Raw genomic sequence first — 27,693 nt, forward strand, 5'->3', positions numbered from 1 at the left:
TACCACTAGAGTGAAATCACCTCCAGCATTCAAAAGTGACCAAAGCATAGGTACTGAGAAGTGGTCTGCTGTCACCACCTGCAGAACCTAGGAGGTCTTGCTAATTGCCTATAATTTCCCACCTTTTGTCTATTCCATTTGCACAACAGCATGTGAAATTGACTGTCAGTGCTGCTTCTTGAGTGGACAGCAGTTCAAGTATGCTGGTGGTATTGCCTAGAATTCATATAGCATATTTAAAAATAAAATTTTACAAGCCTCGTTTATAGTGACTTTTATTCCATGTACTGGAGTCTTTAGTCAACTCCCCTACAGCTTTCTTAGAATTAGTTGCCCCATTAGTTGCAAAATGCATGCCTTTGGATTTTGCTAGTTTGTATTTGAACATTGATCGCTCAGTACATTTGAATAACTGAATTAAAAGACACCCATGAATACTTAAAGGAGAGTCATTTATTTACGCAGCTTTGATACAATTGCACAGATCTGAAATGCAAAGAAGCGCCGACAGCCTGGAAGTTAAAAACCTCAGTTGAGCCTGAAGTCACATGGATGGAGCCATTCTTGAGAGCCGTCCGAGAAGAGGATGTCTGTACCACTATTTCAAGGAGAAGCTTGCCTTAGTGACTCATTCTAATCTGTGATAGTGAGTGGACCAAGGACTACGTTTTGTACTGCACCATGCTTCCCTGTGGAAAAAACAGCGTTGAGTCCTGTACAGCAAGAGCACAGTTATAAAAATGTAGAAATGTATACCTGTCACTAGATCCCTCGTCTTTCTGGCCTTGCAGCTGGACTCACAGCAGTCACATAGACTGCTGTGTGTAGGGTCGTCAAGCAACTCCCAACTGAAGTAGGCAGGAAGAAATAATCACTGAGCTTCTGCCGATTCCAGGACAATTTAGTCATAGCTCAGCATTCAAGCTGAACTACAACATATCCAATACTACAAACTACAGAGTCAAGTAATATGCGTTTTACCCATAATCTTTGATGTAGTGGCAGGCCTTCTTAGTATTGCCAAGTCCGTTGGGATCCCAAGCCACAAGGCTGCAATGAATAAACACCTGCAGGATGTATAGTATTCCACGATTAACCAACAATCTGCTTCGTTTCCTACATTCAGTTCTTGCAGTTAAAGACATTTACCTCTCCTCCCACAGCAAACTTGAAGGCTTGAAGGGATAGCCGGATCTCTGAAGTCTTTTGCCTGGGTTCAAATTTTGAGCGCGATTTCTTACTGTCGACAAGACATCTGAGGTTCAAGAGAAACTGATTATTTCAAGGTCTAGTCAACAAGAATACCCAAGTCAGTGCTTCTTGATAGCACAAGTTTACCCCTTGTTGGTGATTAATGGGTATAGAGAACTTTCAGGCTGCAACTCAGGTGTGGTGGCAGCGACACATTCATCAATGAGTAGCAGCAATGGCTGATGGGTCTGCTGCTCCACGCTAGCCATGATGGCGATGATTGAGCCCAGAGGGAATCTTGTAGATTCAGCAGGGCCTGAAAAGTTAGCTAGATTTACACAGAACAAGGTGAGCCGCAGGAATGTTTAGGACTGCTTCTATTTTCAGGCACTTTCAGATACCCACCATTCATGAGTCCAATATGAAATACTAGTTCTTCTAAACCATAGGTACTAAACACTGGTTCATAAACCAGGGGGTACCAATCTCTGGGCCTGCATGAAACAGGTTAAAAGGTTGCATTTTTTTTTATTAAACATCCATTTGCTTTTTTGTTCAGCATTCCATGTTACAACATGTCCACTTGCCTCTCAAATTCACAGACAATCAAGTCAATGTACGAAGGGATGACAGAATTAGGTGGGGTAATGTACGTCAGGTCATTGGCGTAGATTAGTCGTTTGCCAGTAACCTGTGGGGAGGAAAGATGAGTCACCAACCTGTAGGAATAGACAGTTCTTTCATGCACATAGTTCTGGGCTACTCACAAGCCTCCTGAAGTTACAGTCATTGAAGTCCACAGTGAAAACAGCTTCCCTGTCTGTGAGGCTTGTGGGAAAGCAGCTGCCCAGACGGAGCAGTGAAGTGTCCATCTGAGATCTACCATCTGTCCACACCAGTGTCACAAAACCACCTTTACAATCCAGTTTCATGTCTAAGTAGAGAGGGAGGCAGCAAAGGGGATAATTAAAAACATAAAATTCTTACCCTTAAATTCTAAAAAAGAAGCCATTTCTCATTTAGACATTACCTGCATTTACTGAACCTCTTGCCACCAGGCCCAAAACAGCTACACAATACCAAAGGGAGGCCATGATGACTGAACACTTGGTGCTGGTGCCACTGGTGTTTTTATTCTCTTACTACAGGCTAATCAACAAAACCAGGTTCACCTGCTGTGTGTTCGCAGCTACAGGTGCAGCAGCAACAAGGTGTTTGCAATAAAGAGTTCAGTTGATTTTGATGTGATGTGAGTCACATGATGCAAATCTTAATATTTGTCCAGTTTAGTCAGTTTCACATCACATTACGATCATGAAAGCAGTAGTACTGTAGTCTGAGAAGGTAACGAGATGTTATATCAGTATGTGGCAATTTCAGATCTAGACAGTCAAATTCAGAAAACAAAACCGGAACATTTACAGCCGGCTTGTTTCACGTCATCTCACAGAGAGCTTTAGTATTAAACTCAGACAGAGTCAAACGCCAGGGAATAAAAATAAGTTTTAAATCTAGTTTTAATGTTGGAATGCTGTTCCACAGTGTGGGGGCAAAAAATGTCTGAGTTTAACTCTAGATTGAGGGACAGTCTGAAACATCTAACGGTCTGATTGGAGGGACCTGGAGCACCACAGGGCTCTAAGAGGTCAGAGATGTAGGAAGGAGTTAAACCATGAATGACTAAACAAACAGGGGGATTTTGAAATCAATTCTGAATCTCAGAGAGAAGCTAAAACAGGTGGCTGTGAGGACCCAAGGAAAAGCTGCACAAGCAAGAGACAGTAAAGTCAATTGCAGTGTAGTCCAAATGAGAGGGATGCCTCTCAGATGGAAAAGCCTTAATTTTCCAATATGGAGCAGAGGGGTGGGGGTGTGTGCGCATATACAGTCAAATATTATACCAAGACTGATCACCAAGCTCAGAAAAACATCCATCCAGTTTAATTCATGGTTGTAGAGGGGCTGAGCCAGTCAGAGCTAATAGAGAAAGACAACTATTCACACCTGTTAACGCTCACACATTTGAAGTGTGGGACGAAGCAAGAATATCCACAAGGAAACTGAACACATGCAAGTCAACTTCAGGGGTCCGTTCTTCGTACCTCGCTAAGTAAGTTAGCTGGATTTGATTGTTGACGATTTCGCGTGATCTCCGAAGCTCATCCGGGACTTGCTGTCATAGCAACAGATCCGTAAGCGTAAACCTGCTCGGGAGCAGGCTTACTTTATGTAAACAGGATTAGATCGCGGCCACTCAGGTATGTCCGCTTCATTTATACGAAAGCAACAGCGATATTTTACCACTGTTTTTCCATAAATAAATATTATCAATGTAACTAAAGATAATGTATTTGATTCTTTTATTGATTCCATACAGATACATACAGGTCATTTCCTAAAAAAAGGGAAATGTACTATTAATCATTCTATTTCATGTAATTGATTATTTCAGATGTAATTCATATTTTAGAGTTGTAATTGTAAATTACTTCGTGTAATCAAGATGAGAGACCACGGCTATAAAAGCGAAGGTGGATTTGGGAGGTCTGTTGCAGCCATGTCCTGTCCGTATACGCGAGCAGCCATTGCGGAAGATTGATAAGGAGAGTTTCCAGAATTCAGCGTATATTGCGGGATAGACAGGATCCTTTAGCTCAGCGCGACAGTGTGCTCATAGAGAGATATCGATTTCCCCGTGAGGGTATTATTTACTTAACCAACTTGTTGACGAGGGGGTGCAGGACCACCACCTGTCTTTTTTTGCTCTGCCCTTTTCTTGGTTGCTGTTATAAACAAACTGATTATTTCAGGGACTCTTTTCAAGAGACTAAAAGCAATACAAGTGATAAATATTACCATTCTGTAGAATATTATATTTCACTTTTACTTGTTCCCATGTTCTAGTGGGTCCTGTCGTGGCTCTAATGTGAAAGAGGATATAATGTAATATAATATAATATAGTGTAATATAATACATTTACCCTACCGCCTACTGGTGTTGGCCAGAGGGGCCGATGGCGCGATATGGCAGCCTCGCTTCTGTCAGTCTGCCCCAGGGCAGCTGTGGCTACAACTGTAGCTGCTTCCACCAGTGTGTGAATGTGAGAGTGAATGAATAGTGGCATTGTAAAGCGCTTTGGGTGCCTTGAAAAGCGCTATATAAATCCAATCCATTATTATTTTTATTATTATTAAATTACTTACTAGTTTAATTTGTCAGCAACCTTCTGCCAGTCCTCTCTCCTTGCTTTTGCAGCCTTTGCAGTGTTCCCTTGCGTTTTAATTAAACTCTGAAACTCCTGAAATCCCTCAATCAAGAGTTCTTGCTCTGCTGCCGAAAAATACTGAGCGCGCTTCTTCGACATTTTCGCCGACCAAAGGATTGCCAACCAATGTTTCTACTATCGATGCGTAGCCCCTGTTAAGCCACCCAGTGATCTCACATTACTTCATCCAGCTGTACTAATCGTCAACAACAGGTGTGTTCGCTCAAAGTTAGCGCGATGATTTGATCTTGGATGTAGTAAGCGAGGTACGAAGAACGGACCCCAGTAAAGCCCCAGCTTATTGTTTTGACCCAAGGACCTTCTTGCTCCGAGGCAATAGTGATACACCAAATGAGGTTTTGAAAATACAAGTATCTGAAGAGCACACACTGTCAGTTTATACAGAATAGTCATTTATTGGATTCAAATGCAATTCCAGAAATGTGACTTTTACATTTAGAAGGCATTTGACAGTAGGGCCCACCTTCCTACTGATGCACAGCATCTCTGAAAAGCAGCAGTATCACATAAAAATGGCTGGTGTTTGACAGAACAAAGTCACAAGTAAGAGTTTACAATGTTTTAGTTATATCAAGAACAAGTATCATTTTACAGCAAAAACCCCAGAATAATGAATACGCAAAACAAAAATCACACAATCACGACGTCCTCGGAGGTTATCCGCCATCAGATCCTTCAGTCATACTGCAGTCGATATCCGTTTTGACCAAGCTTCGTCACACAGCTTATTTGAGCTGTGGGTCAGCTGTAGTGGCAGACTCCATCATTGTGTCACTGTCCCTCAAGTCAGATTGGTCCACAATGATTAGGGGTCCCAACACAGAATTGTGACTCGGACCGTCTGATGCTGCAAGGAGAGTTGAATTCATGAGTGGTGAAGCACAGCCTGCTTCTTTAAATCAGATGTCATTTGAATCCCTTTCAAAGTACAGGTCTGATAGCATGCAGTCACATTAAAGACACATGAGATTACCCCATTCAACACCCCTCCTGGACCGAGACTTGCAGCTCAAGTCACAGCAGTTACAGAGGGAGCTTCGGGATGGGTCATCAAGCAGCTCCCATCTGGAGATGGGGACAAAAAGAAAAGCAGTCATGTGGAGCATAACTTCCATATTCAGCAAGCCTGTTAAATGAAGAATTAAAACAAAACCCTGTAGTTCAGCAGTATGAAATACAGTTTAGTAAGTACAATTTTGCTCAAGAACACTTGAACAATTTAAGTAAATCTCTTTTTTAAGAGTTCCGATGCTAAAAAGCTTATTAAATGAGTGTAACAGTAATGTCATTTCCATTTATCCAGAGACTGAGGAAAAAAGGTAAAAGACTTGTGAAGTACAAGTTGTTGAACTCAATAATCACCTGTTAGTTCCCTTTATATAATGACAGGCCTTCTTGCTTTCGGCAAAATTTTGAGGATCCCACACAGCCAGTTTACAGTGGATGTACACCTGAGGAACACAGGGCTCGAATTAAAGTTCCTTTAAATATTTATTCTTGAAATAATTTAACCTGTTCTCACCTCTCTAAAACCAAAGTTGAAGGACTGGAGGTAGAGGATGATGGAAGACGAGTGGTACCGAGGCAGAAACATCGAATTTTCTTTTTTGCTTTCTAAAAGACACCTGGAGAAATTGGTAAGTCAGATTACCAATACGCATCGTTTCCACTACACTGAGTACAAAGTCTGAACAGTACTGGAACCCTACCCCTTGTTTCCAATGATTGGGTAAACCTGGCTGCCAGGCCGCAGCTCAGCTGTGGGGGCTGCGACACATTCCTCCATGAGCAACAGCAGTGGCTGATGAGACTTCTGCTCCACTGCTGCCCATATTGGCATGGGGGAGCCCAGAGGAATGATGTTCGTCTTTGCTATGCTTGATAGCTCCTCTGTGGAAAAGTAAATGCTAAGTAGTGTGCATTTTAACACGTGCTTGTAATTTGGCATGGTGAGAAGTTACCATTGAGAAGCGCCATGTGGAAGACCAGCCTGCCGTGACCCTCGGAAACCCCATATCCAGGGTTCACGAATCGGGGAATCCAATCCTTGGGTCTGAAATAAAAAAAAAAATTAAGAATGGCAAGATTCTACATTTCATACAATTTCAGTTTGAGAAAAAAATACAAGTGTCACAAACCTTCTGTAAACACATTCAATGGGATGCACAAAATCTGGAGGGTTTGGCTTTGTCTGTGGCCTGTAGCTCATTTCATTCTGATAGAATATGCGTTTTCCCTTTACCTGCAAGACGGAAAAGCAAACAAGTGATTAAATTAGAGCTCACAAGTGAGTGGAAGCTACTGAAGTTGCATCTCTCAGAGTACAGTACCATTTTAGTAAACTTGCACTCGGAAAACGTATAGTTGAACTGTGCTTCCCCCTCTCCAGAGGGCAGAACCTTCCACTGAGATGCCATGCAGTTTCCAAGAAACAGTCGAGCTGCATACGGCACCAGCTCCGCATTCACCCTCCATGTCACCCTCACGGAGTTGTTTGCACAGACCACGTTGATGTCTGAAAAATAAAACAAAACTCACGGTCATCTTTTATGTGGACAGAAACACTTAAAATGTTTTATCTGTGCATATATGCCTGAAATCCACCCACCCAAAAAAAAGAATATACATACCTGCATTGGCAACAGTTGTTGCAAAAACAGCCAGGACAAGCAAATCTAGGTAGAGATGAGTCCCCATGACTAAACAATCCTGTACACATTGGGACCAACATGCTTTATGAACTTCTTGCTTAATGACCTCAACCATCAACACCTGTGTGAAAGCAGAGCCCACGAATCACAGACTCAGAGTGCTCTATGAGCTCATCACTGTGTGATCGGGTGGACCTTGAATGAGTGGTATCTTTACTTTTACATTTCTTTTTCTTACTACATTTGCTTGACAGAATTTAAGTTTAACGCATTTCCTTCCTCTTATCAGCATCTTTCTTCATCATGAGAAAAGATTAATGTTAGACTTGTTTTTTATAGTTATCTTTGGAAATGCCCAGTCTTACAGAAGAAAGTGACACGTGTCATATCATAGGCCACTGAAACTTAGAGTATTACTTTCCATAAAGCTTACAAACTCTATGTGGATCAGTAACTTGACAAGCTTATTTGAGTTTACTTTTGTTGACATGCTAGCAAGACTTGGAAGAAATATCCTAGAAAGCATAAATCAGGTAAACTTACATGTGCACGTTTAGTTGGCAGTTGTCTAAAATTGTATTTTTGCACCAACAACATAATTCCCAAAGAAAGCTGAAAAGTTTTAGCACAGTGGGCAGTGTCCTTAATGAACAGCTAGAGCACAAGAGAAGAAGAGGGAGGACTAAAAGATTATCTACAGCTGGTATTCAGTACCTGAAAGTCATTTCCTTAGGAAGGGTGGCCGTCAACAAGCCATTCTTAAGGAAGGAAGAAAGGGGTGAGGTATACCAAATTGCTCAACAACTGGACTGAAAATCAATGAAACAGGTCTTGGAGTGATGAGTCATTGTGACTGGAATTATGGTCTGTATGTATGGAGGAGGTTAGGAGAGAGGTGAAATAGTGAGTGTCTATATGGTGGAGGCTCTGTCATTGTTTGGGTCAGTATTTCAGCCACTGCTGTTGGGGATCCTGACAAAACCATTAATGCAGAAAAGTGCCATCAGACTTTAATCCACCATGGGAAAACATCTGAATGGCAACAGTTTTATTTTTCAACACACACGCTGACAATGCAGTAAGAGCATATGTGAAGCAGTGTGGGATCACCATGACAGAGAATGGGACAAAAGGCAGGCGACATCCAGAGAAGAGCTTTGACTGTTCTTCAACTTAAAGGCTACCTGAAGAAATGACAAAAAAGCCGCCTAAGAGAGTTCAGACTGTGATAAAGAATAAAGATGGTCATACCAAATATTAACTTTCAAGCTCATTAGAATTGTACAAACTGTTTTTGCCTTATATTCTGCATTTATGTGTATTTTGTGTGCTTCAATAAATCACATTTTCCTGGGAAATTATGCGGAAATGACGAGTGATTCAAGACTTTTGCACATAAGGACTACTGTTTATATTTGTTCCTTTTGCAGTTCAAAATAAAGTATAGATGAGTACAATTCAGCTGTCGGAGGCAATATTTTTATATGATGTTGCATCACTACTGAAAATCGATTACATAAATCTATAATGGTATAGCTTTTTGGAAATTTGCTTTTATTTAGCTGCCATGATTTTACTTACCAAAACTTTTGTACATATGGGGTATAATTCAAGCCGTACAAAAGTACATTCTTTTGTTCACGTGAAATCTGCCTGCGACTTTAGAAATAGATGTATTGAAATAACAGATATATTGAAATAACTTAAATGATCTTGTATTTAGAAGTTAACATGTCAGAGAGGAACAAAAATGCTGGTGTGTTGTGACGGCGTCATGTCCGGAATGTTAGCCCGTGACACAGGAAGTAAAGTCCGGTTAGCAGAAGAAGTAGATTGTTATTCGGCAATTTGCTGTTTAGTTCACCAAGCTGTTCATAAAATTTGTTAGTATTATTTTCTTCATTCAGCATGTTGATCAAAGTCAAGGTAAGAACATTACTTTCTTTGATTCTAGCCCGGGCTCCATGGGTGGTGTTCAGTCCCGTCTCTGTTTCTCGATATCCCGCTAATATCACAGAGCCGGTTCGCTCATTTATTTCAGGGCCTGGGGCAACAGAAAACCCAACTTACACCCGACATGCTGTGAAACAGATCAGTGTTAAGCACCCGATCATTCAAGCGAAACTGCTCTTTCTTCACTGAGTTGCTATTGTTTGACGTTTGCTAACACTCATCGTTGCTAACATCTAGTTTTGGTGACTGAAAACAGGTTAGCCCGTGCTGTACTACAACCAGTGAATAGTTTATAGTTGTGACAAAGCAAAAAGGGCAAAAAATGTTTAGGGTTTACACTACCGATGACACGAGACTTCATTGTGTACTTGCGACCGAAATGTTGACGTGTTTCTAAAGTTTAACAGAGTCTATAAACAGAGATATGGCGACTTGGCTAGTAGTGAAAATAATCAGTTTTTCCATTAACCGACACGGGCATCCTTTTCGAAACAGCTGTATGCAAATCCACAGTTCAAATCATCTGGCAAAATTACATCAAATTTTGGATCAAAAAAGTCCCAAAAACATTTATTTTAACCGTAACTGTGTGACAGTGTTTATGTACAATAGTATAGTAGCTGAAATTCCCTGGCAGCTTGGCTCGAGCCCAGAGAAAATCCTTGGTGAATTCCTCCTTCTTCTTAACCATTTAGGATTGTGAAAGTTCAGTGTTTCTATAATCGTTTTGTTGTTTCAGACTCTCACTGGAAAAGAAATAGAGATTGACATAGAGCCCACAGATAAGGTAACATCTTGTGATAAATAGTCCTTGTTATATGCAGCTGCTAGATTTTGTTGCTTAATCTCTTGTTTTTGCTCAAATCAAGGTGGAGCGGATTAAAGAAAGAGTGGAAGAGAAGGAAGGGATCCCACCGCAGCAACAGAGACTTATCTACAGTGGAAAACAGATGTGAGGCATTTTGCTCTGCAGCTATCTGCATATGATCTCCAGGTGTTCTCCTGCGAACTCTAATCATCTCCTGTGTTGTCTTGTGAACCTCAGGAATGATGAGAAGACGGCAGCAGACTACAAGATCCAGGGAGGCTCAGTGCTCCATCTTGTGTTGGCGCTAAGAGGAGGATCAACAAACCACAGTTGCTGCTTACCCCTGTCCTCCACGTCATGAGTCGCTGTCATCATGGGAAGCCGGCCGAGTGCCAACGCTTTAGGTGTCTGTCATCGTCTAACCATGTTTCAACGCAGAAATCTGAAATCCTCCGTTTCCAGGCCGACGGAAACGAGAAAACAAAACAAAAATCAACCGGAAACATTAAAAAGAAAAAAGGACGTTCTAATTCCTTTGTACTTGTTTTTGAAATCCCACACTGGCTTTCTGAGTTTGACCAGTTAATGCAGGCACCCATGAAGAGACAGTTTGACAACACTGTGGTCTTTTTGCTTGTGAATAAATGATGAAGTTGATCTAAGTGTTGTCCTCTGATATATATACACATATATATACACACACACACACTGAAATCAAGTCACAGCTGAGGATTCTGGAAACAGTTTTTAATTAGAAAATGACATGAAATTGAAGATTGAAAGACAATCCAAACTGCTGTCAAATGATTCCTTCTGTGTCTATAATTTAGTTAAGGTAGTGATACAAACAGTCTGGTAAAGACTCCAGTGAAATCCATGTAGAGCACCGTTGCTGACATCCAGTACGCGGAGTGGTTTTAAAAGGGGTTAAGATGAGTTATCAAAGTCATATGCTGGCTTTGTTTACAGTCATAAAACTCTTGTGCTTATACTTTGAATATCTAAAATATACATTTTCCAGACAGCATCATGCGTGTTTTTCCTTTTGCGTCACCATACACTTACATCAGAAAATAACTCATTTTGGTAAACAACAGACAAAGAATAGCATTAAGGAAAATCCTTGTATGGGAGTGATTAAAAAAACAAAACAACTCAAAGTTAAATAATCTTGGCCTCAAAAGCTAAATATTACATTTTAAGAGAGGATGAAAGGCACAGGAATGGTTCAGGACATGGATATTGCTGATCAGGTGAATAAAGGGGGGGAAAAGATGAAGGACCCAAGGTTGTGTTTAAAAGCTTCCTTTCATCCAAATTTCATATATTTGCGTTTCCTAATAAAATGATGTGTATCTGATATAATAAATTAGTTGTAGTAGCTCATTAATTAGTGTTTGCCTCCTCTCAATCAGTGTAAAGACAAATTTATTAAAAGCATGCATAAACTGCTGTGTGTGTGTGTGTGTGTTGATCTGGTGGATGACTGACAGAAGCCCCTCAAAGTTTATATTACTGTGGAGTGAAACACTGAATACAATCAGCTGTAGCAGCTTGTAAACAAAAACCCTGAATGATATCTAATAGACAGTTGTCGATGCAACATTAAAAAAAAGTATTTTATGTTTTTCCATTTTGTACCTGCATATTCCAGTGTCCACTCCAATAATCTCCTTGATCTATTCCTGAGGAATGGACAGATGCAACTCCATACACGAGGCTTCTGAGAGAACCGTGTTTCTTACACATAGAAACAAGAGATCAGGGTAACCGAGGACCGGCAGTGTGTAGGGTGTGTCAGTAGAAAGGCTGCGTCAGAGAGAAACGACGCCCGCTCATTCACCCACAGACTGGTGTCTCAGTCCTGTTGCATTGATTGGCTGAGATCACTGACCGAGTCCAGGGAAGGAGTCGATCTGGACCGTATCCTGAACAGCTGATCCTTGGCTGGTGTAAGAGATGCGGAGCCTCATTTTTAGATTGACCTGAAAGGAGAAGCAGGACTTAGATACACACTACTACACTGAGCACTACGTCTCCTGTGATTAGAATACAATAAGCCTGACGTGGGGCACATATTGCAATGATCATGTCAAATACAAGATATTTGTTCAAGATGAGAAAACACCTCGTATTTTAGCATTGACACAGAAAGATTGCAGATACAGTCATGCAAAAAGTAAGTGCAACCACTGAACCTGTTGGCTTTTTGACAGAATTTAGGAAGCAAAAATTTGGATCTCTTTAAAAAGTGCCTGATATAAAAACACATTTTTGTTGTCGTGCTCATGATTTAAATGAAAAACACCTTCAGTAAATACACCTCTGCATTAATCACACCTAAAATGTGAAAAAAATGAATATGACCCAGTATTTCCAGATGAGTTGCCAGTAATTGGTTTCTCTTTAGGAAGTCACAGGTGAAACCTTTGTTTCGTAAACCTCTGACATGTCGGCTCTGGTTTTCTCTTTGTCCTTGAAAGTGAGCATGAGTATAAGAGCATAGGAGATTCTTTGAAATAAATCACATGACTATAAGGAAACTCATGTACAAATGGAATAGATGCGAGTAAACCCCAATTTGATATAAGGACAAAAATCAGGCCTTTTGAAACAACTTGCTCTGGAGAGAAAGTTGAAACAGGGTGCTGGAAATGTTATGGTTTGGAGTTTTTGCTTCTGGTTCCTGTCTTCTTGCACACACCATCCATCCATTCTCTTCTGATTATCCAATTCAAGGTCAGAGGGGGTTGGAACTATACCTGCTGTCAAAGACTGGGAAGTAAGGTGCACCCTGGACTGGTTGCCAGTCTGTTTCAGGGTTAATACAAAGGAACAAACAACCAATCACACTAGCATTCACACTCATACCGGCCAATTTACACTCACCAACTGCATGTCTTTGGCCTGTGGGAGGAACCCAGAGAAAATCCACACAAACACAAGGAGAACATGCAAACCCCACACAGCCTAGCTGGCCAGTGGATTCAAACCCAAGATGGCTGTGTTGTCACGTGACATTACAGGTGCTGCCCACTGAGAATCAAAAAGGTTCGCACCAAGCACACTTGATCTAAACTGATTGGAAGCTAAGCAAGGCCGGGCCTGTTTAGTCCTTTGATGTTCGAGGCTGATTAAAGCAAATCTGAGCCTCTGTCTAAAAGCCGTGAACGTTTTTAACATGATGAGCCCAAGCACACTGGCAAAGTCACTAAGGACTGCCTCAGGAAGAGGAATTGTAGCAGCTTAGGCAAGATAGAAATTCCACATTTGAATCATGTTGAAATGTTACAGGTGATTTGAAGCAAGCAGTACAAACCCTCAGATATTTTGGGAGCCGAAGGAGAGAGAGAGATCAAAAACTTCAGAGACTAGTTGCAAATATGCCAATTGCTTACTTTATTTCTGCAAAAAAGCGCAGTACTAACTTCTGATGCCAATGGTGTATTTACTTTTTACACAAATGAATATTATATCTTGACATTCTGTTGAATAACTGATCAGAAACCTTCGACCATGTAAACAGGCTTCAAAGAGGAATACATTTATCAAAAAAAAAAAAAAGCCAACAATTTCTTTGTGCTTACTTTTTCATGTGATTTCAAAAGCGTGTGTGAATACCAGCTTTATTTGTGTGTGTGTTTACACCACCTTATTGGGGTTGTTGAGGACCACCATCTGGGTCACTTTAGCTGTGCCTCTTGCAGGAAGAGAGTCCCCGCTGGGGGCCTTCATGTGTAACTGGACACTCTGGAAGGAGGATCAAATGAAGCTTTGAAGTTGAAAGCACCCAAACCCACACACGTTGTTCAAATCCATTTGCTGCACTGGTGTTTACCAATGAGACGTGACAGGGGCTAAAAGTGACACCTATCAGTAGGGCTGTAGGGCAGGACATTAGAAATGCAGAGGTCCTGCTTCTAAAGGTTTTACTAAACAAGCTGCACAAAAAAAAAATCTCAGAGCCTCAGAAACAGTAATCTCACAGCAGCCACTGCGCTCCTGCTATAATCCGCACATACTGGTTAAATGTGTGGCAGACGGTGGCTCTTGAACAGCAGTTTAATCATCTATCAGTGAATGATTAGGAGGATTTTATTGCTGGTACTGATACAAACCTTGGGCACTGCAGCCTGCAGGGTGAAGCCTCTGATGTCTGACTCAGTGGAGTTGGAGGCGGTGAGTGTGACGGTCAGGCCTGAATCGGACTGTTTCTCACAACTCAGTGTTACAGTCACACCGTCCTTCTCATACACAGTCACTGTGGCAACTATGGAAAATACAGTGTAGAAGGCTGCATTAGCTTAAAATCAGTATTTAGCCACGGAGAGTGCATCAGTCCCTTAAAGAGCAAACTTCAATTCAACCCTATCCACCTGGTTTCTTCTAATTATCGTGACATTCCAGAGATTATCCAGTGACCCGATTCAACCAATTCTCTAGCTGTGTGTCTAAAAATCACACCCTGTTTCCTGTTTCTGTAGTTCGTTGTGTGTATATGTGAAGGTCAGACCTGGCGTGATGGGAGTGGGCTCTAACCCTCCAAGCAGATCCAGGAGGTCTCCTCCAACAGTGTTGGGTGTGCTGACAGGAATGGGAGGAGCTGCGCTGCCTAATGCCGGGCTGGGCTGCAGAGGCTGCTCAGAGCCACCCAGCAGGTCCAACAGATCACACACCTGAGAGACACCACAGAGGGGAGGAGATAATCCAGCTGACTGCACATTATTATTATATGCAAAAGACAGCTTAACAGAATAAACTTTATCTAAAAACAGCTCTGGAAAAATGTCCAAAATACTACGATAAACATGAAACTGGCTGAATGAATAAGACCCACCCATTTTGTTTCAATCCTTATTCTTAACACCCGACCACAGCTGTTAAACTTAGCTTTACTGGAATTTGATTTGCATAATAAAACAGACAAGAGAAAAGCCCGCAAACATACCAATATAGCAAAGGATCTGAGAACACAACCACTAATGTTCATAAAGCGTTGTGGAGTTAATGTGAAACCAATATTTTTAAGCCCATTACAGAATGACAAGCTAAAATGAAGTAAAGCCTACCCTATCACATGTGCAATTTTATGTTAGCTTATTGCTTTGGTCAAGTATTAACTTAAGTTTGAGATCTAAACTAAAACAATAAATTCTCCAGAGGGGCGATCTCTTTAAAAAGGAGGTCAGACCCAGACACTGGGATTGATCTATTCAACAGGCTAAAGTGTGACCCTAACTGAATTTTTCCCATCACCTTGTACCTGGTTAGCAGGCTGCTGTGGCTCTCCTGGCTTGACTTTGACTGTTTGACTCTCCTTGATGGTCTCCCCGTTGGTGTGACCCTGTGAATTCTTTTCAATCACAGGCATCCTCTCAAGCACTGCTGCCCTGTGAAAAGAAGGACTATTTCAGCACTTTTGGTCAGAAAAAAACATTTTCATTCAGTAAATTCCTCAGTGGTTATAATGACAATATATAAAAGGCCTAAAACAGCTCCACATCTCATTTTCTAGAAAATGTTGACCTAACCACTCCCTTCAGTACCTCATGTGGTCATATTTTTTGAAAAGAGCGTTGTATTCAACTGCCCTCTGCTGGAGCTCCACGTCTATACAGCTGCCGTAGATGCTGACGATGCTTCTGATTCGACTGTCGGGAGTAGAGTTATGAAGAGAAAGAGGCGCAGTTAGGGGATTCACAGGGTCACAGTCACTGTTTGCTGCTACACAAGAGTTTCTTACTCCACATTCTCAGTGATGCGCGTGCTGAGTTTCATTGTAGCGGTCAGAGCAAAGCCCCTTGTTGACGGGGACGACATGTGGGACTGTAGCACTGTTTCCAAGACGTCCAGGACATAGTCCTCTGTGACCTGAACAACAGACATGTAAGTGCAAGGTTTGACAGCTGGCAGCACATTTTTGAATCTAAAAAAGAAACACAGTGCTCGTAATTTCAGCTGAATTTATTTATTTAGCAAACAGAAGATTATCAGAAGACACAGTCAGTAACTAAGTAATGTTGTACTAACACTTTTTTCAGTCTTTTTAGATCAGCGATGTTACACTTGCTACTGAAAAAGTTGTGGTCACTTGTTTTATTGCTATACAATAGAGAAGTGTTACAAAACAGATCATCAGAGAGACACAAGTCGGCATATGTGTCTCCGTACTGGCTGACTGACTCAAGCATTAGCCAGAGTCAAATGTCACCTGATAGGTTGACCTCTGTAACCACTTTACTGATGAGTTTATGAGGGAAATCACTTATTTTGGACAAAATGAATGAAATATGAAGCCCATTTTGTAAATTTTGTTGATTCAAAGTATCCTTTGAGTAAAAAAATGGTTGTGCTCATTGGCTAATAATGTGCAATTGACACAAAGTTGTCCAGTGAGCGTGAGACTTTTCAGTCAGATCCATCCTTTACTCGTCACGTCTGGTCTTAAAGCACTGAAAACGCCGATCTTCAGGATTTAAATTGAAAATTCACAAGCCACTTGATGTCACTGTGGCTACGTCCATGCAACAATGCACAACAATGCAGTTTTACAGTGAAAAGTGCTTCATTAAAAAAATCAATGGACTTTTTTTCTGCATGTTGGAATGTGTGTAATTATAGGTTTATGAAGCATTTGATCAAGGAGATCTATTTTGAAGACAATCCAATGACACGAACTACTAAAATATTCAGGGGATGAATATTTAACGAGATTTGAACAAAAAAAAAAAATGGCTCCTGTCATTACCACCGTCGCTAATTTTCAGAAGAATTTCAAATTTGAATTTCTGCTAATGCTGCTCCTTCCTTCTTCCCTGCTCGTGCCGACTATCTATTTATTCCCAGCTCAGAGCTGTAGCTGTGACTGCAAATTACACTGTTATCTTTGTGCCGGAGAATTTTTACATGGAAAAACCTAAAAGATAACGTGTATTTAAAATGACATCATCTGACAAAAAATTTGGATTGCTAATTTATTGCAGCAGTGAGCAGCAGAGAGCAACAAGCATGAATTAAATAAAAACCTAAACCAGTGTTTGCTGTGCTCTGTGTACCTGCACAGGTTCGGTCTCCTGACATTCTCCTGTCAGCAGCAGGTCTCCATACTCTCCGATACACCAGCACGCCACCTGGACCAGAGGTTGCTGCACATACAAATATTACATAAATATTACAGAGCACATAAAATATGTGATGTTGCCAGACTGGCCTGCATTGCGGTTTGAAATATCATAGCCATTTTCCCCAGATGCTGGAAAAATAGGAAACAGTGCTGGGCTGCAGATACGCAAATACTCATCCAGCTTGGATCTGAAAATAAAGCCGTCTGCATCAGCCAATTTCAAACTGAAAGCAAAGCAGTAAAGCCAAAGCAGCTCCGTCTGACTCAGGACTATTACAGCCCTTTCTCTTAAGAGGGAAATTTATCAAAAAATTCTAATTAACTTTAAACTCTATGAACACACAAAATTATGACCATCTCTCATCAGTGAGGCTGAGACCCACTTTCACTGACTCAAGTCTGATCATTATCCTCATGTTTAACGACACCACATCTGCAGTCAGAGCTGCTTTTTTTTCACGAGTTTATTGTTTGATACGCTCAGAACGTAACGATTTTATATTATATATCAAACAGGAGACCAATTTCCGTGTTTGAATTCTCAGAATTCTGAAATGATCTTCTGAGAACAGAAACCATCCAGACTCACAGACCTGCGAGATGTCACTGAGCAGAGCCCGGTAGAGCTTGTGAACGGTGTAACAGTGGAGCTCTGAAGTGTTGGTAATGAGCTGAATCAGGTTGGGCACCGTTTCGTCTCTCACGTCGCCCCCTGCCTGGCAGAATGGGTATCAAACACAAAACACCATACTAGAAAATAAACAAAACAGCTAATTTGGGGGTAACCTACATTATTCCTTCAGACACAACAACCTCCCTTATGGGGAGATTTTCATAGCAATAAATACACATTATGAACCTTTAATTCTTCCTAGTTATGCTCTTCCAAGCACTTTTTCTATCCTGCATCATTTTGTCTGCACTTAACTATTCTCTTAGATAGGTGTAACATTTAAAGCTTTGTTATCTAAAAGCTTAAGAGATGAGGTACACACAATCTAGAAGTCTAATGTATTAAAAACATATTTTAACAAAATCATAATGCATTCACAAAGAGTTATGAAAGAGGACCCTGTAAAAGAGGCAGCATTTACCGTGGTGAGGACATGCAGGATGGTGTCAATGTGCCAGCGCTGGGAAGGAGCATACCTGACAGAGACAGAGACACACACAGCTAACTCAGTGGTACACGCACACACACACACACACACACACACACACACACACGCTACTGCATCTAGCACACATCGAAAAAGAGAAGTGCCTCAAGTTGTTGAATGATACACAGTAGAAACGCTGCAGGCTATTCACAGTCGCGGTGCCACTTAGACAGGAATATCAGTGTGTGTGGAGACGGACACTGAGAGAGAGATGGGTGCATACAGCGTAGACACAGGCAATTTTCTTGTTACAGCTTCAAGGCTTACACAGCTGCATCACCGCATTTAGTCATACGCATGGATATACAGTGTATGTGCTCGCATGCATGCAGTGGTGATCAAAAGCCTGTGAATCCATCAGATTTTTTTTATAACTCTGGCTAAATGTGACATAAAAAATCATCAGGTTTTTAAAAGAAAGATGAAGAAAACGCATGACACGGGTAAGAAATGATCATATCTGGTTATGAACTTATTGAGATGAAATGAAGGTGAATAAGAAGCTTTCATTTAGTGGGAGTACAGTGACTTGTGAGTGGGCGTTCTGTTTATATTTAAAGATTGGAGATCCCTCACACTCTGATGTTCACACTCAAAGCACAAACAAAGGACTCTGGGATGACTTCTAACTCCACCAATCAACAGACAGACAAACAGAGGAAATTAAAAATCAGTGCTCGCTCAAAATGAGGCCTGTAATAGTCAGGACGCAAGGCAGCAAGGACAAAAAGTCTCTGCTGCACATCTGCAGTGTACTACAGATCACACAGACAAATGAGAAGGCTGCAGGTATGCTATGGTGGTGGTAGCATCATGGTTTGGGCTTGTCTTGGTAGGACTAGCCTTTAATTGTGGGTGGTTTGCAAAGAAAAACTGTCAGAACTTTTGTTTGTAAAATGCTATTAGGTCATGCAGCAGCACAATAACCCTCAGCACACAAGTAGTTCAACCATAGAATGGTTAAATAATATTGTTAATGTTTTTTAAACAGCCAAGTCAAAGTCCTGAACACAATCGAAAAGAAAAGCTGGAGCTGAAGTGACCAGTTCATAAGTAAACCATCAACAATCCAGAGTTGTAGCCGTTTTGTATAAAGGAAGCAGCTAAAACGGACATTTAATAACAATTTTTCTGACCCCAGAGTGACCAGATATTATATTGTTGTCTCATTTGAAATATACAAACTTCTAAAGGGTTCACAAACCTTGAAGCAGCGCTGCAGATACACTTTGTGTATGAAGTATATTACGCTGTCTTCTCTGCAGCATTTCACCTACCTTTCAGCAGCATTGAATATACCGCTGGCAGTTTGAGACCTGAGCTCGGGGGGGCAGGAGGAGAGGAAGCTGAGCAGTTCCTTCATCATAGAGCGGATGTTGGAGGCTGACACCAGAGCCAAAGAAAGCTCCAAAGCACGGCTGGATGGATCGGAAAAGAGAAACAACGCTGATAATGCTGGATATACAAGCTGATCCTTCTGTGCTGTTACAGCTCAGGTCAAAACATTCTGAGCTGATAAGATGTTTGCTTGCTCAAACTCTCCGTGTCCATCAACATTTACAAGTTTGCTGAAAATCCCTTTAGCAACACTCTGATCTGTCTGTAACACAACTCACTGGTTGGATCAAAATACATGGAGGAACTCTTCAACTAGAAAACATATCACCAAGGAGAAATAGTCCCAGAGCAGCATTACAGTTTTGAGTATACAGACTGGATGTGCAAACTTTTCTGATATTAGTCAGCAAAACATGCTTTTTTTAACTACTATATACTAGTTTGCAATATATTAATATTAATTGCATATTAACATATATATATTAATTATTTTGTTTTTCTTACAGCACAATAAAATCTGCTTGACTACATGATGAAACTAGAGATGGTAGTTAGCATCAAGCTTTAGTGTGAGGTTCAGACTGTTAGTGAGTAGCACAGTGGGAAGCTACACCTGCCAAAAATACAGAATGTTAATGTTGCCAGGTCAGTGGCACTGTTACGTCGTTTTATTGTTATTTCATCTATAAAAATCAATCACTACTTAATGTGAGCCAATTAAAAAGTATCAAAAACATAACAGGAAATCAAATACTTCTAGAATCATTTTAACAGAACATCTACAGATGTTGAACAGCTGTGCTAGGCAAAAAGAAAAAAAGAAAATCACCGCTTAACAGAAGCATCCTGGTCTTTCAGGCAGTCTACTATAGTCCCTCGGTGGCGCTGCACTGCATTGTGGTCTGTCCCAACAATCTTCTGAAGAGAGGTCATGGCGATATAGCTAAACAGACATACACGAAAGCCAAAAATAATGAATGTTTTGAAAGTTTTAAGTATCATTCTCTATTATAATGAAGCAGAATTCGCTACACCAAGGTCATCTAAAGTGACTGTGTGTGGAAACGCATCCAGTGGATAAATTATTAAAATGTGATTTCAAAAAATGTTCAACCTGACAATAAAGATCAACAACAAAAGAAAATCTTAATTTTCTCAGCTTGCAAGCATGAATAATTCATCACTTCACTTCAAATAACTCATGGACTGATCAAGTATTTATGTGGACGCAGGAGAGACGCTACCTAGTCAGGCAGGTCTTGCAGGAATAAACCTGTCACTCTGCAACAGAGAGATTCAGAGGACCCGAGGGTAGAAACTAGACAGACCTGTCTGCCCACAGGGCCCTTATGGGGACGAACCCAGAAAAAGATTGTAACACAATAAAACCCTCAGGAAACCGCAGCAGCGCCTGCTGGAAAATAACATGGTCTGAAATTGAGAGCTCAGCATGAGCAGTGAGCAGCGTGACCTTCTGGTGTGGCTGTAGAGTAATGGCTCTAGAGAAAGTAATTAGTCAGCTCAGACGATAAGAGCCTGTTGGGAGATTTCGCTCTTTGGCTGTAGTGAGTTTTCCGTTAGCCTGAAAAGGTGAAATCACCCTGAGAGATAAGAAAGGGAGAAGGAATGCATACAGGGGAGGATTAGACAGGGAAGAGGAACAAAGATCTGAGGAAAATAGAACTAACCGAATGTTTCTGTCATTGTTCAGAAGAAATCTTCCCAGAATGTTCACGGCCAGAACCTGCAGCATGAGTAAAGGGAAGTGTATGTCTATGAATTAATAATTTGATCAGTCAGCAATATTTTCAATGTATTCACATCACTAACACAGTCTCTTACTCTGAGGCCACTCTCTGACTTGATGTCCAGCACAGTGAGAACAGTCTCATACAACACAGCATTGCCCACAGTCTTTGTACTGTCTGTGTTGGTCGCCACCTGTATGGTAAACACAAACAGGCAGACACACAGCTAGTACAGTGCCAATTAGATAAGAGTATAGTTAAAAACTAGGGTATTTTTAACTACAATTATCAGATAAACAAAGACGACAGCTACATATCTGAAAACGTGTCTGCACTGGTAGCTCTTTAACTCTTCACCCTGTGAAGCTGAACTGAGCAGTTTCTGTCAAGTTTCCGACCGACTTATAGAACAAAATGACTGAGTTTGCATCAGACGTTAGTGAGGGTGGTCTCTGCCTACGCAGCTACCTTTGAAAAAACACTAGAAACTACTCTAATGCTTATCAAACCACGTCTTTACTGATATATACGGGGTACCAAATTCATTAATAAAGGTAGAGGAGGCGTCAACGGGCGCTGTCTTTATGGAGGAAAGAGTTTCAAACAAACTGCTCTGCAGAAAGGCCAGATTTTGGGTTGCAGCTTTTCTCAAGAATTAGTCACACATGCAACATGAGTGAGTGACTAATGCCATTTGCCACAGGAAACCATAGATATTAATAAATAAGATAGTTACACATGCTTCAACTCCATCTCTATGAGAAACAGTTTCAGTTTTGAGAAGAACTTTCTGGCTGGCTCTCATGTATCATAAAAATGCATTTCAGGTAAACTTTCAGGGTCATGTAAACAACAGGAGACGGGTGACTGGTCAAATGAAATGTTTGCTCATTCTGAAATGGCTGACATGTGGAAACTTTTTCAGATCTGACTGATGTGAACTGAGCCAAAGAAAAGCTTTTTTTGGTGAACGTGAACACTATACCTGAGCTAGGAGGTCGTTCATGGCATCGCTCGCTGCTTCATTGTTGCGACCAAGGATTCTCAGCAACCTTAAGATGCGTACCTGTGTTTGGAGACGCGACAGAAGGAACACGTGGATGGGAGGTGATTTTGGGAGGTGACAATAATCTAGTGTTTGTATTAGTAACACAGAATTAAACTACATTAATTGAAGATTTCGAGCCATGAAGCAGCACACAGTAGTAAAAATAAGTCCCGCTAGCCGACTCTGACTTTACACAAAGTGTAGCTGGGATGTGCAAGGGGTTAGTGGAATGAAATCCGACCTGTAGGAAGGGATCGCTGATTCCTGCCACATCGTGGTCTGGAGAATAACCCGAAATGACGAGACCTTTCATGATCTGAACCAGATCTGGTACCGTCTGGAATACACACAGCACAACCACATTGCGACACACATGTAGGAATACAGACAACATCTGATCAAGAGTAATCTGTGTGTGTGTGTGTCCCTCATACCTTCCTGAAGCGCTCAAGTGTTTCCGAGTTCCGCTCACACAGCTCAGTAATGAGCACCACAGCGCCGTGTACGACGCCTGAAGACAAATGAAAACCAAAAACAATAAGAAATAAACTGAAAATAGTATTCACAGCATGACGAGTTCACTGTGTACATCATAAAAGTATATTAACCGTGGTTCTTCTCAGTGAGCAGCGAGCGAGCGGCTTTGGTAAAGAGCTCTCCCAGATCGTGGACTTTTCTCACGATGTGAACAGCGCACAAAGCAGCCTGAAAGAACAGCGGAACAAGTCATCAGCAGCGTTACATCACACGTCCACTAAGCACATGACGGTGGGATGTTACAAGTTTTACAGCTCATGAAGGATTTGAAGTCCTATAGGGAACAGTACGCATCCTAAAAAGTTGTACTACGTCACACTAGATGATTATGATGAATATTTAACAATCAAACTGCACAAATGGATCCTACATACATAATACATTATCCCTGACATTAACATGCTTAGGTCAGTGTTTTGAGTATAACATACAGCTTGCCAAATCACACACAACACAATACAGATTTGCTTTTAAACTGCCACCTCACTGGTAGTAATATTAATATTGGTAAAAGCTGCTGGATGAATAATTGATTCCTCGCAGAAGTCCTCACCTTCTTTTTAATGTAGGAGTTGGAAGCTCGGAGCAGCCTGTCAATCTCTGGCGCCAGATCCCTGCACATCTCAGCTGACCCCATGCAGGCTAGTGTGCAGAGAGCTAGAGACTGTATGTACTGGTTACTGTTTGACAGATCACTGAAAAACACAAAAAGATAAAAATATTCAGTGTTTTATTTAAATCATCATTATTTCAGTAAACCTTCCAAGATGTACAATTACACATTAAGGAATCTGTCATTAACTGCACCACCTTATATGAATGACAACAGCATCGAGATTGGGTTATTCTTACTTCTTAATAGAGTTGGTGATGAGCAGGCTGGCGTCCTGCTTCTCATCCAGCAGCATCATGGCTCCCAGGTATCCTACGCGTTTTTCACTGTAGCGCGGGCTAGCAATCATCCTAACGCACTCCATCTAGTATGAACAGCAAAAGCTCTTTTAAAAGTGAAAGTGAAGTAATGCCCCCGGGAAAGTTCCCTACCATTTAACCACTCAACTGGAGGTCAGTCTCAGCTCCAGAGCAGCAGGGAGGGCCTCAGTGGCCCAGTTCCAGTGTCCACCCTCGTAGACACGAGGGCTTTCGCAGACTTTGCTTGAGGGCATTAACAACAATTCACAGTGCTCTAGTAACGGTAAAAGTACAAGCTTAACAAAGCACATACCAGCAACATCGCTAGCAATACAAGGGAGCATTTCCGTGCCTAACTTCACTGTGTGCTCATTCCTTGTAAGATGCACGTGCTGGACATTACGACTTCACGGCTGATATGGTGTGACGAAGTGAGCCCAGACCCTCCAGCTACTGTGACGGCTTCTCACCTCCCCTGGCTCATTTAACCCGAAGAAACCCCATGACAGGCATTAGCCAAATCCCCTCACCTGACCAAAGTGAGCCGGGTAGCCCAGCATGTGCACGTAGAGCAGTTTGGCCAGGTTGTGCGATCGCCCTCCGTTGTCGGCTTGTCTGAACTGTGCCCGGATGGCCGCGCACTCCCTCTGAATGACCCCCCGCTCCTCACACTGCGTCCTGGCTGACCTGATGGCCCGGATCATCTCCTGCAGGGGCACTGATGGAGACATGGCTGTGTGTGTGTGTGTGTGTGTGTGTGTGTGTGTGTGTGTGTGTGTGTGTGTGTGTGTGTGTGTGTGTGTGTGTGTGTGTGTGTGGGTAGGTGGGTGGGGGTGAATGGTGGGATGTGTTAGTATGCGTTGTTTTGTGAAGGAAAGAGCATGACATGTTATTAACAGAAAACAAGAGTGTCACAACACTACATATGATTTCATTTCCTGTAACAACATCTCCAGGCGTTTATTAAAGCCGTCACTACACCGCAGGACGTAGTAAAAAACACTCAGGTGGGCTAATTCAAAAACAACTTAAACAACAGCTAGTGTTTTCCTTTCTTTTTTTCTTTGGTGACAGGCTGATGGAGCACAAATAAACAGAAAGTTACTGTCATCTACCAATACTTTTATGAATTACACTTGGGGAAATATACTTAAATGAACAGGCTAACTAACAAAATTAGCATGACTCTTCCGTGGTCGGTAATGCATGTCAGAGAAACGAGCCAGAGGCTAGCGCACTGACCGATCCGAGCTAACCTTGCAGATGCTGTCAAGCCTGGCATGGAGGAAAGAGTCGAGCTACTGAGCTAGCCACGTTAGCATAACAGTCTGCTTGTGTGTGTGTTTTAAAGCGCCAAAATAACAACATACCTCTACAGTTCACAGAGTTGCCAGGTTTTGAAAAGTAAAGCCGTTCAACCGACGCCCCTCCAATACACGTCGGCAGTCAGTTGGTTGGAAACCCAATTACTGTATCCATACAGTTAGCGTGAAAATAGCAGGAGTTAACATTGTATTTCCTGCCACAACTTTCAAATTAAAGGTCAATTTGATAGTTATAACAAAAACAGTGAAACAAAATTAAATAGCACTTGAAACACAGTTAAATAAATACATATTTAACAATCCTATCAGTAATGAAGTGAGAAGAATTTCTTAAAGCTATTGTATATTTGAACTTTTAATCAATTAAAAAAAATATAAAACTATTTTCTAGCACAAACTCACACGCACACGTGACATACAATAGAGATTTTACCTCTATATATCTCTGTTTATCACTATATAAATCTCCATAAAAGTATAAATCACCTCGAGAACATATGCAGTCTCATCATCAACCATCAATTCTATTTAAAAGGGTTTTGTTTTTCACCGTTTTGTTTTTTGGGGTTGTTTTTTGTTTTTGTTTTGTTTTGTTTTTTGTTTTTTTAAAGAAAGTCCCAAAATTCGCAATGTTACAAACGACACACAGGATCCGGTTACAACATGCAAACTTTAGCAAACAGCCAGTTTATAACACAAATGTCAGACTGCCAAATACACCAAGTACGCCACTGACTTACATGCAGGCACAGGTCACCAAAAAGCTGTAGACTGGATCTAGGTCTGGATAAAAGACAGCCAAGCTGAAAATTACACGCGAATAATAACATATGTCAGCTTCTGGCTCATCAAAAAAAATCAAACAAAAACAAACAAACAAACAAACAAACAAACAAACAAACAAAAGGCATGCAGTATTTGAATGGGGCATGGGATCAAGCTTTTATTGTGAAGGCAGAAGTACTTTTCCTCTTTAGCTTCGATGATGTGACATTTGACCCACCTCAGCTTACCGTACCTGTCCACTACTTCCGCAATTTGATCAGTCATTGTGGGTGGACTCCACCTAGTCTACGTCAGGCGTTTCAACAGGTGGATGAAACATTGATGAGAATGTGCAGCAGGCAGAGCAATACAAATGGCGTGCAGCGTGTGCTATAAAGACTTAACCGAGACTTTATGAAGACATCAGCACATCCCATTCTCAAGCACCATCAAAATGTGATAATTATTCAAGTTTTATTAACATACCTCAAATTTACAAGATGAAAAAAAAGGAAAATCGTCTATAATGTGGCAGAAAATATATACATGTAATAAAATAATTATAAAGTGCAAAGACTTGTTTTTGTTACTATAGTGGGGTGATAGTGCCAGCACATAATGCTATAAACAATACATTGTTTCACACACCCTCACAGGGACACAAGGGAGAAGTTTAAAAATGTTAAGGTAAAAAAAAAATGGCACTGAATATGCATAAAGATGATATTGCGCCATTCAGTGTAGCAAAAGAGCTCTGGACTAAGCCTTTTGACGCCAGCAGTGCAGAACACTATGAGGTGTTTCCTCTTTCTAGGAATTATCTTCCAGGAATGATTTCTTCACACCAATGTGTTTACAGTCGTGTCAAAAAGTTAGGACACAATTTGTGTTTGTGACTCTTTTTATGTGTTTCTACAGTCTAGTGATGAATAACCACAAGGATTTCATTGGCAAATAAAGAAAAACTTAGGGGAACAAAGTTGATTAAAAACACATTTCATCAGGTGTTAATTCTTTTGTAGCCCCAGGTTCTCCTTCATTAGCGGGTATGCCACCACGTTTTTACAACAGATTAGTCATTTTCCTGGAACAAATTGTGAGGAAAAACCAGACCAGTATTAATATAATAACATTTGTTGTCACCTCTTGACCCCTGTATTTAATACTCTACCACACAAGCCTTACATGTTGTTTGTGCTTTCAGGCATCTCAGAGGTGAAATGCCAAACATGAAAAGATTCACTGTAAGAATCAGTTTATTCAGTCAGTTTATCGGTTCATTTTAGAGGAAATGCAACCATCTGAGTGTGTGGTGATGGGAAAAGGTTGTGGTGAGCACACAGGCCAAAAGCAATAAATAAAGGCAGCAGGCGTGGTAGACGGGCTTCTGTTGCACTGGCAAAACACAGCCTGAAAGCAGAACCAAAGACATAACATCCTGGGAACAGGAGCAGATGGTGTTTGCTTAACATGTGGACTTACCACTGGAGGAACAGTTCAGAAAATGGAGTACAACAAGACCAAGTAAAGAAAGTAATCACAGAGCACCACAGGCCATTATACCAGAGTAAGACGTTCTTGTAAACAAATATAATCAGACATTTCAGGTCTTTTCCATTTGACTCAAAAAATAAAGCTTAGCTTCTTATTTGCACCCTGGTTTTTTGTGCAGAATCCACAGATATTGATCCAAAATCATCATGGAAAAATATGAATTAAAGCACAGCAATTCCAGCTATAATGAAACAGGCAGGAAACGGAGGGGGACAAACTGACTGCGACACTGTGAAGGCAGAGACGCTGACCCCTACGTAGGTGGAGAAATCCACAGAGATTGGCAATACTCA

At 41.2% G+C, this 27,693-nt stretch overlaps 4 protein-coding genes across 5 annotated transcripts; 1 reads left to right on the plus strand and 3 right to left on the minus strand.

Moving 5' to 3' along the window:
* Positions 1-433: 433 nt before the first annotated feature.
* On the minus strand, positions 434-2,308 carry LOC102194555 (zona pellucida sperm-binding protein 3-like). The gene is made up of 9 exons (XM_005740221.1): positions 2,222-2,308; positions 1,959-2,125; positions 1,779-1,882; positions 1,597-1,685; positions 1,339-1,519; positions 1,150-1,255; positions 982-1,067; positions 757-848; positions 434-689 (listed from the first exon to the last, which is right to left on the minus strand). The coding sequence occupies exons 1-9, from the start codon at positions 2,283-2,285 to the stop codon at positions 634-636; spliced, it is 945 nt and encodes a 314-aa protein (XP_005740278.1). The 5' UTR covers positions 2,286-2,308; the 3' UTR covers positions 434-633.
* Positions 2,309-4,847: 2,539 nt separating this feature from the next.
* On the minus strand, positions 4,848-7,195 carry zp3f.2 (zona pellucida glycoprotein 3f, tandem duplicate 2). The gene is made up of 9 exons (XM_005740222.2): positions 7,109-7,195; positions 6,809-6,993; positions 6,617-6,720; positions 6,440-6,531; positions 6,188-6,368; positions 6,001-6,103; positions 5,841-5,929; positions 5,452-5,543; positions 4,848-5,325 (listed from the first exon to the last, which is right to left on the minus strand). Exons 1-9 carry the CDS (start codon positions 7,173-7,175, stop codon positions 5,204-5,206), a joined length of 1,035 nt encoding a protein of 344 aa, XP_005740279.2. The 5' UTR covers positions 7,176-7,195; the 3' UTR covers positions 4,848-5,203.
* Positions 7,196-8,884: 1,689 nt separating this feature from the next.
* On the plus strand, positions 8,885-10,547 carry nedd8l (NEDD8 ubiquitin like modifier, like). The gene is made up of 4 exons (XM_005740223.2): positions 8,885-9,055; positions 9,822-9,869; positions 9,952-10,034; positions 10,128-10,547. Exons 1-4 carry the CDS (start codon positions 9,038-9,040, stop codon positions 10,249-10,251), a joined length of 273 nt encoding a protein of 90 aa, XP_005740280.1. The 5' UTR covers positions 8,885-9,037; the 3' UTR covers positions 10,252-10,547.
* An 806-nt stretch (positions 10,548-11,353) lies between these two features.
* On the minus strand, positions 11,354-25,269 carry ap1g2 (adaptor related protein complex 1 subunit gamma 2). 2 transcript variants are annotated; one of them, XM_005740224.1, is made up of 22 exons: positions 25,127-25,269; positions 24,287-24,489; positions 23,697-23,821; positions 23,398-23,539; positions 22,916-23,012; positions 22,742-22,818; positions 22,549-22,644; positions 22,245-22,325; positions 21,354-21,452; positions 21,200-21,255; positions 20,341-20,454; positions 19,451-19,591; positions 18,108-18,162; positions 17,607-17,729; positions 16,946-17,035; positions 15,634-15,761; positions 15,437-15,541; positions 15,154-15,280; positions 14,404-14,566; positions 14,009-14,160; positions 13,542-13,640; positions 11,354-11,875 (listed from the first exon to the last, which is right to left on the minus strand). In XM_005740224.1, the coding sequence occupies exons 2-22, from the start codon at positions 24,485-24,487 to the stop codon at positions 11,777-11,779; spliced, it is 2,370 nt and encodes a 789-aa protein (XP_005740281.1). In that variant the 5' UTR covers positions 24,488-24,489; positions 25,127-25,269; the 3' UTR covers positions 11,354-11,776. The 2 variants fall into 2 exon arrangements, with proteins under 2 accessions (XP_005740281.1, XP_005740282.1); XM_005740225.2 differs by lacking the exon at positions 25,127-25,269 and adding an exon at positions 25,013-25,105.
* Between the last annotated feature and the right edge of the window lie 2,424 nt (positions 25,270-27,693).

The sequence above is a fragment of the Pundamilia nyererei genome, unplaced genomic scaffold, assembly GCF_000239375.1.
Source record: "Pundamilia nyererei isolate P.nyererei 1_Seehausen unplaced genomic scaffold, PunNye1.0 scaffold00098, whole genome shotgun sequence".
Classification (NCBI taxonomy): Eukaryota; Metazoa; Chordata; class Actinopteri; order Cichliformes; family Cichlidae; genus Pundamilia; species Pundamilia nyererei.

Coding starts and splice junctions, on each gene's coding strand:
- zp3f.2 (XM_005740222.2), bottom strand. CDS start 7,175: ATGGGGACTCATCTCTACCTAGATTTGCTTGTCCTGGCTGTTTTTGCA. Junction 5,930..6,000: donor TCAACTTTGGTTTTAGAGAG/GTGAGAACAGGT, acceptor TGTGTTCCTCAG/GTGTACATCCACTGTAAACT. Junction 5,326..5,451: donor CAGGAGGGGTGTTGAATGGG/GTAATCTCATGT, acceptor CTCTCCTTGCAG/CATCAGACGGTCCGAGTCAC.
- LOC102194555 (XM_005740221.1), bottom strand. CDS start 2,285: ATGGCCTCCCTTTGGTATTGTGTAGCTGTTTTGGGCCTGGTGGCAAGA. Junction 1,520..1,596: donor TCATATTGGACTCATGAATG/GTGGGTATCTGA, acceptor GTGTAAATCTAG/CTAACTTTTCAGGCCCTGCT. Junction 849..981: donor CACTACATCAAAGATTATGG/GTAAAACGCATA, acceptor TGCCTACTTCAG/TTGGGAGTTGCTTGACGACC.
- nedd8l (XM_005740223.2), top strand. Junction 9,870..9,951: donor ACATAGAGCCCACAGATAAG/GTAACATCTTGT, acceptor GCTCAAATCAAG/GTGGAGCGGATTAAAGAAAG. Junction 10,035..10,127: donor ATCTACAGTGGAAAACAGAT/GTGAGGCATTTT, acceptor TGTGAACCTCAG/GAATGATGAGAAGACGGCAG.
- ap1g2 (XM_005740224.1), bottom strand. CDS start 24,487: ATGTCTCCATCAGTGCCCCTGCAGGAGATGATCCGGGCCATCAGGTCA. Junction 17,730..18,107: donor TCCTGCATGTCCTCACCACG/GTAAATGCTGCC, acceptor CCATTCTGCCAG/GCAGGGGGCGACGTGAGAGA. Junction 13,641..14,008: donor TGCAGGCTGCAGTGCCCAAG/GTTTGTATCAGT, acceptor TCCTCCTTCCAG/AGTGTCCAGTTACACATGAA.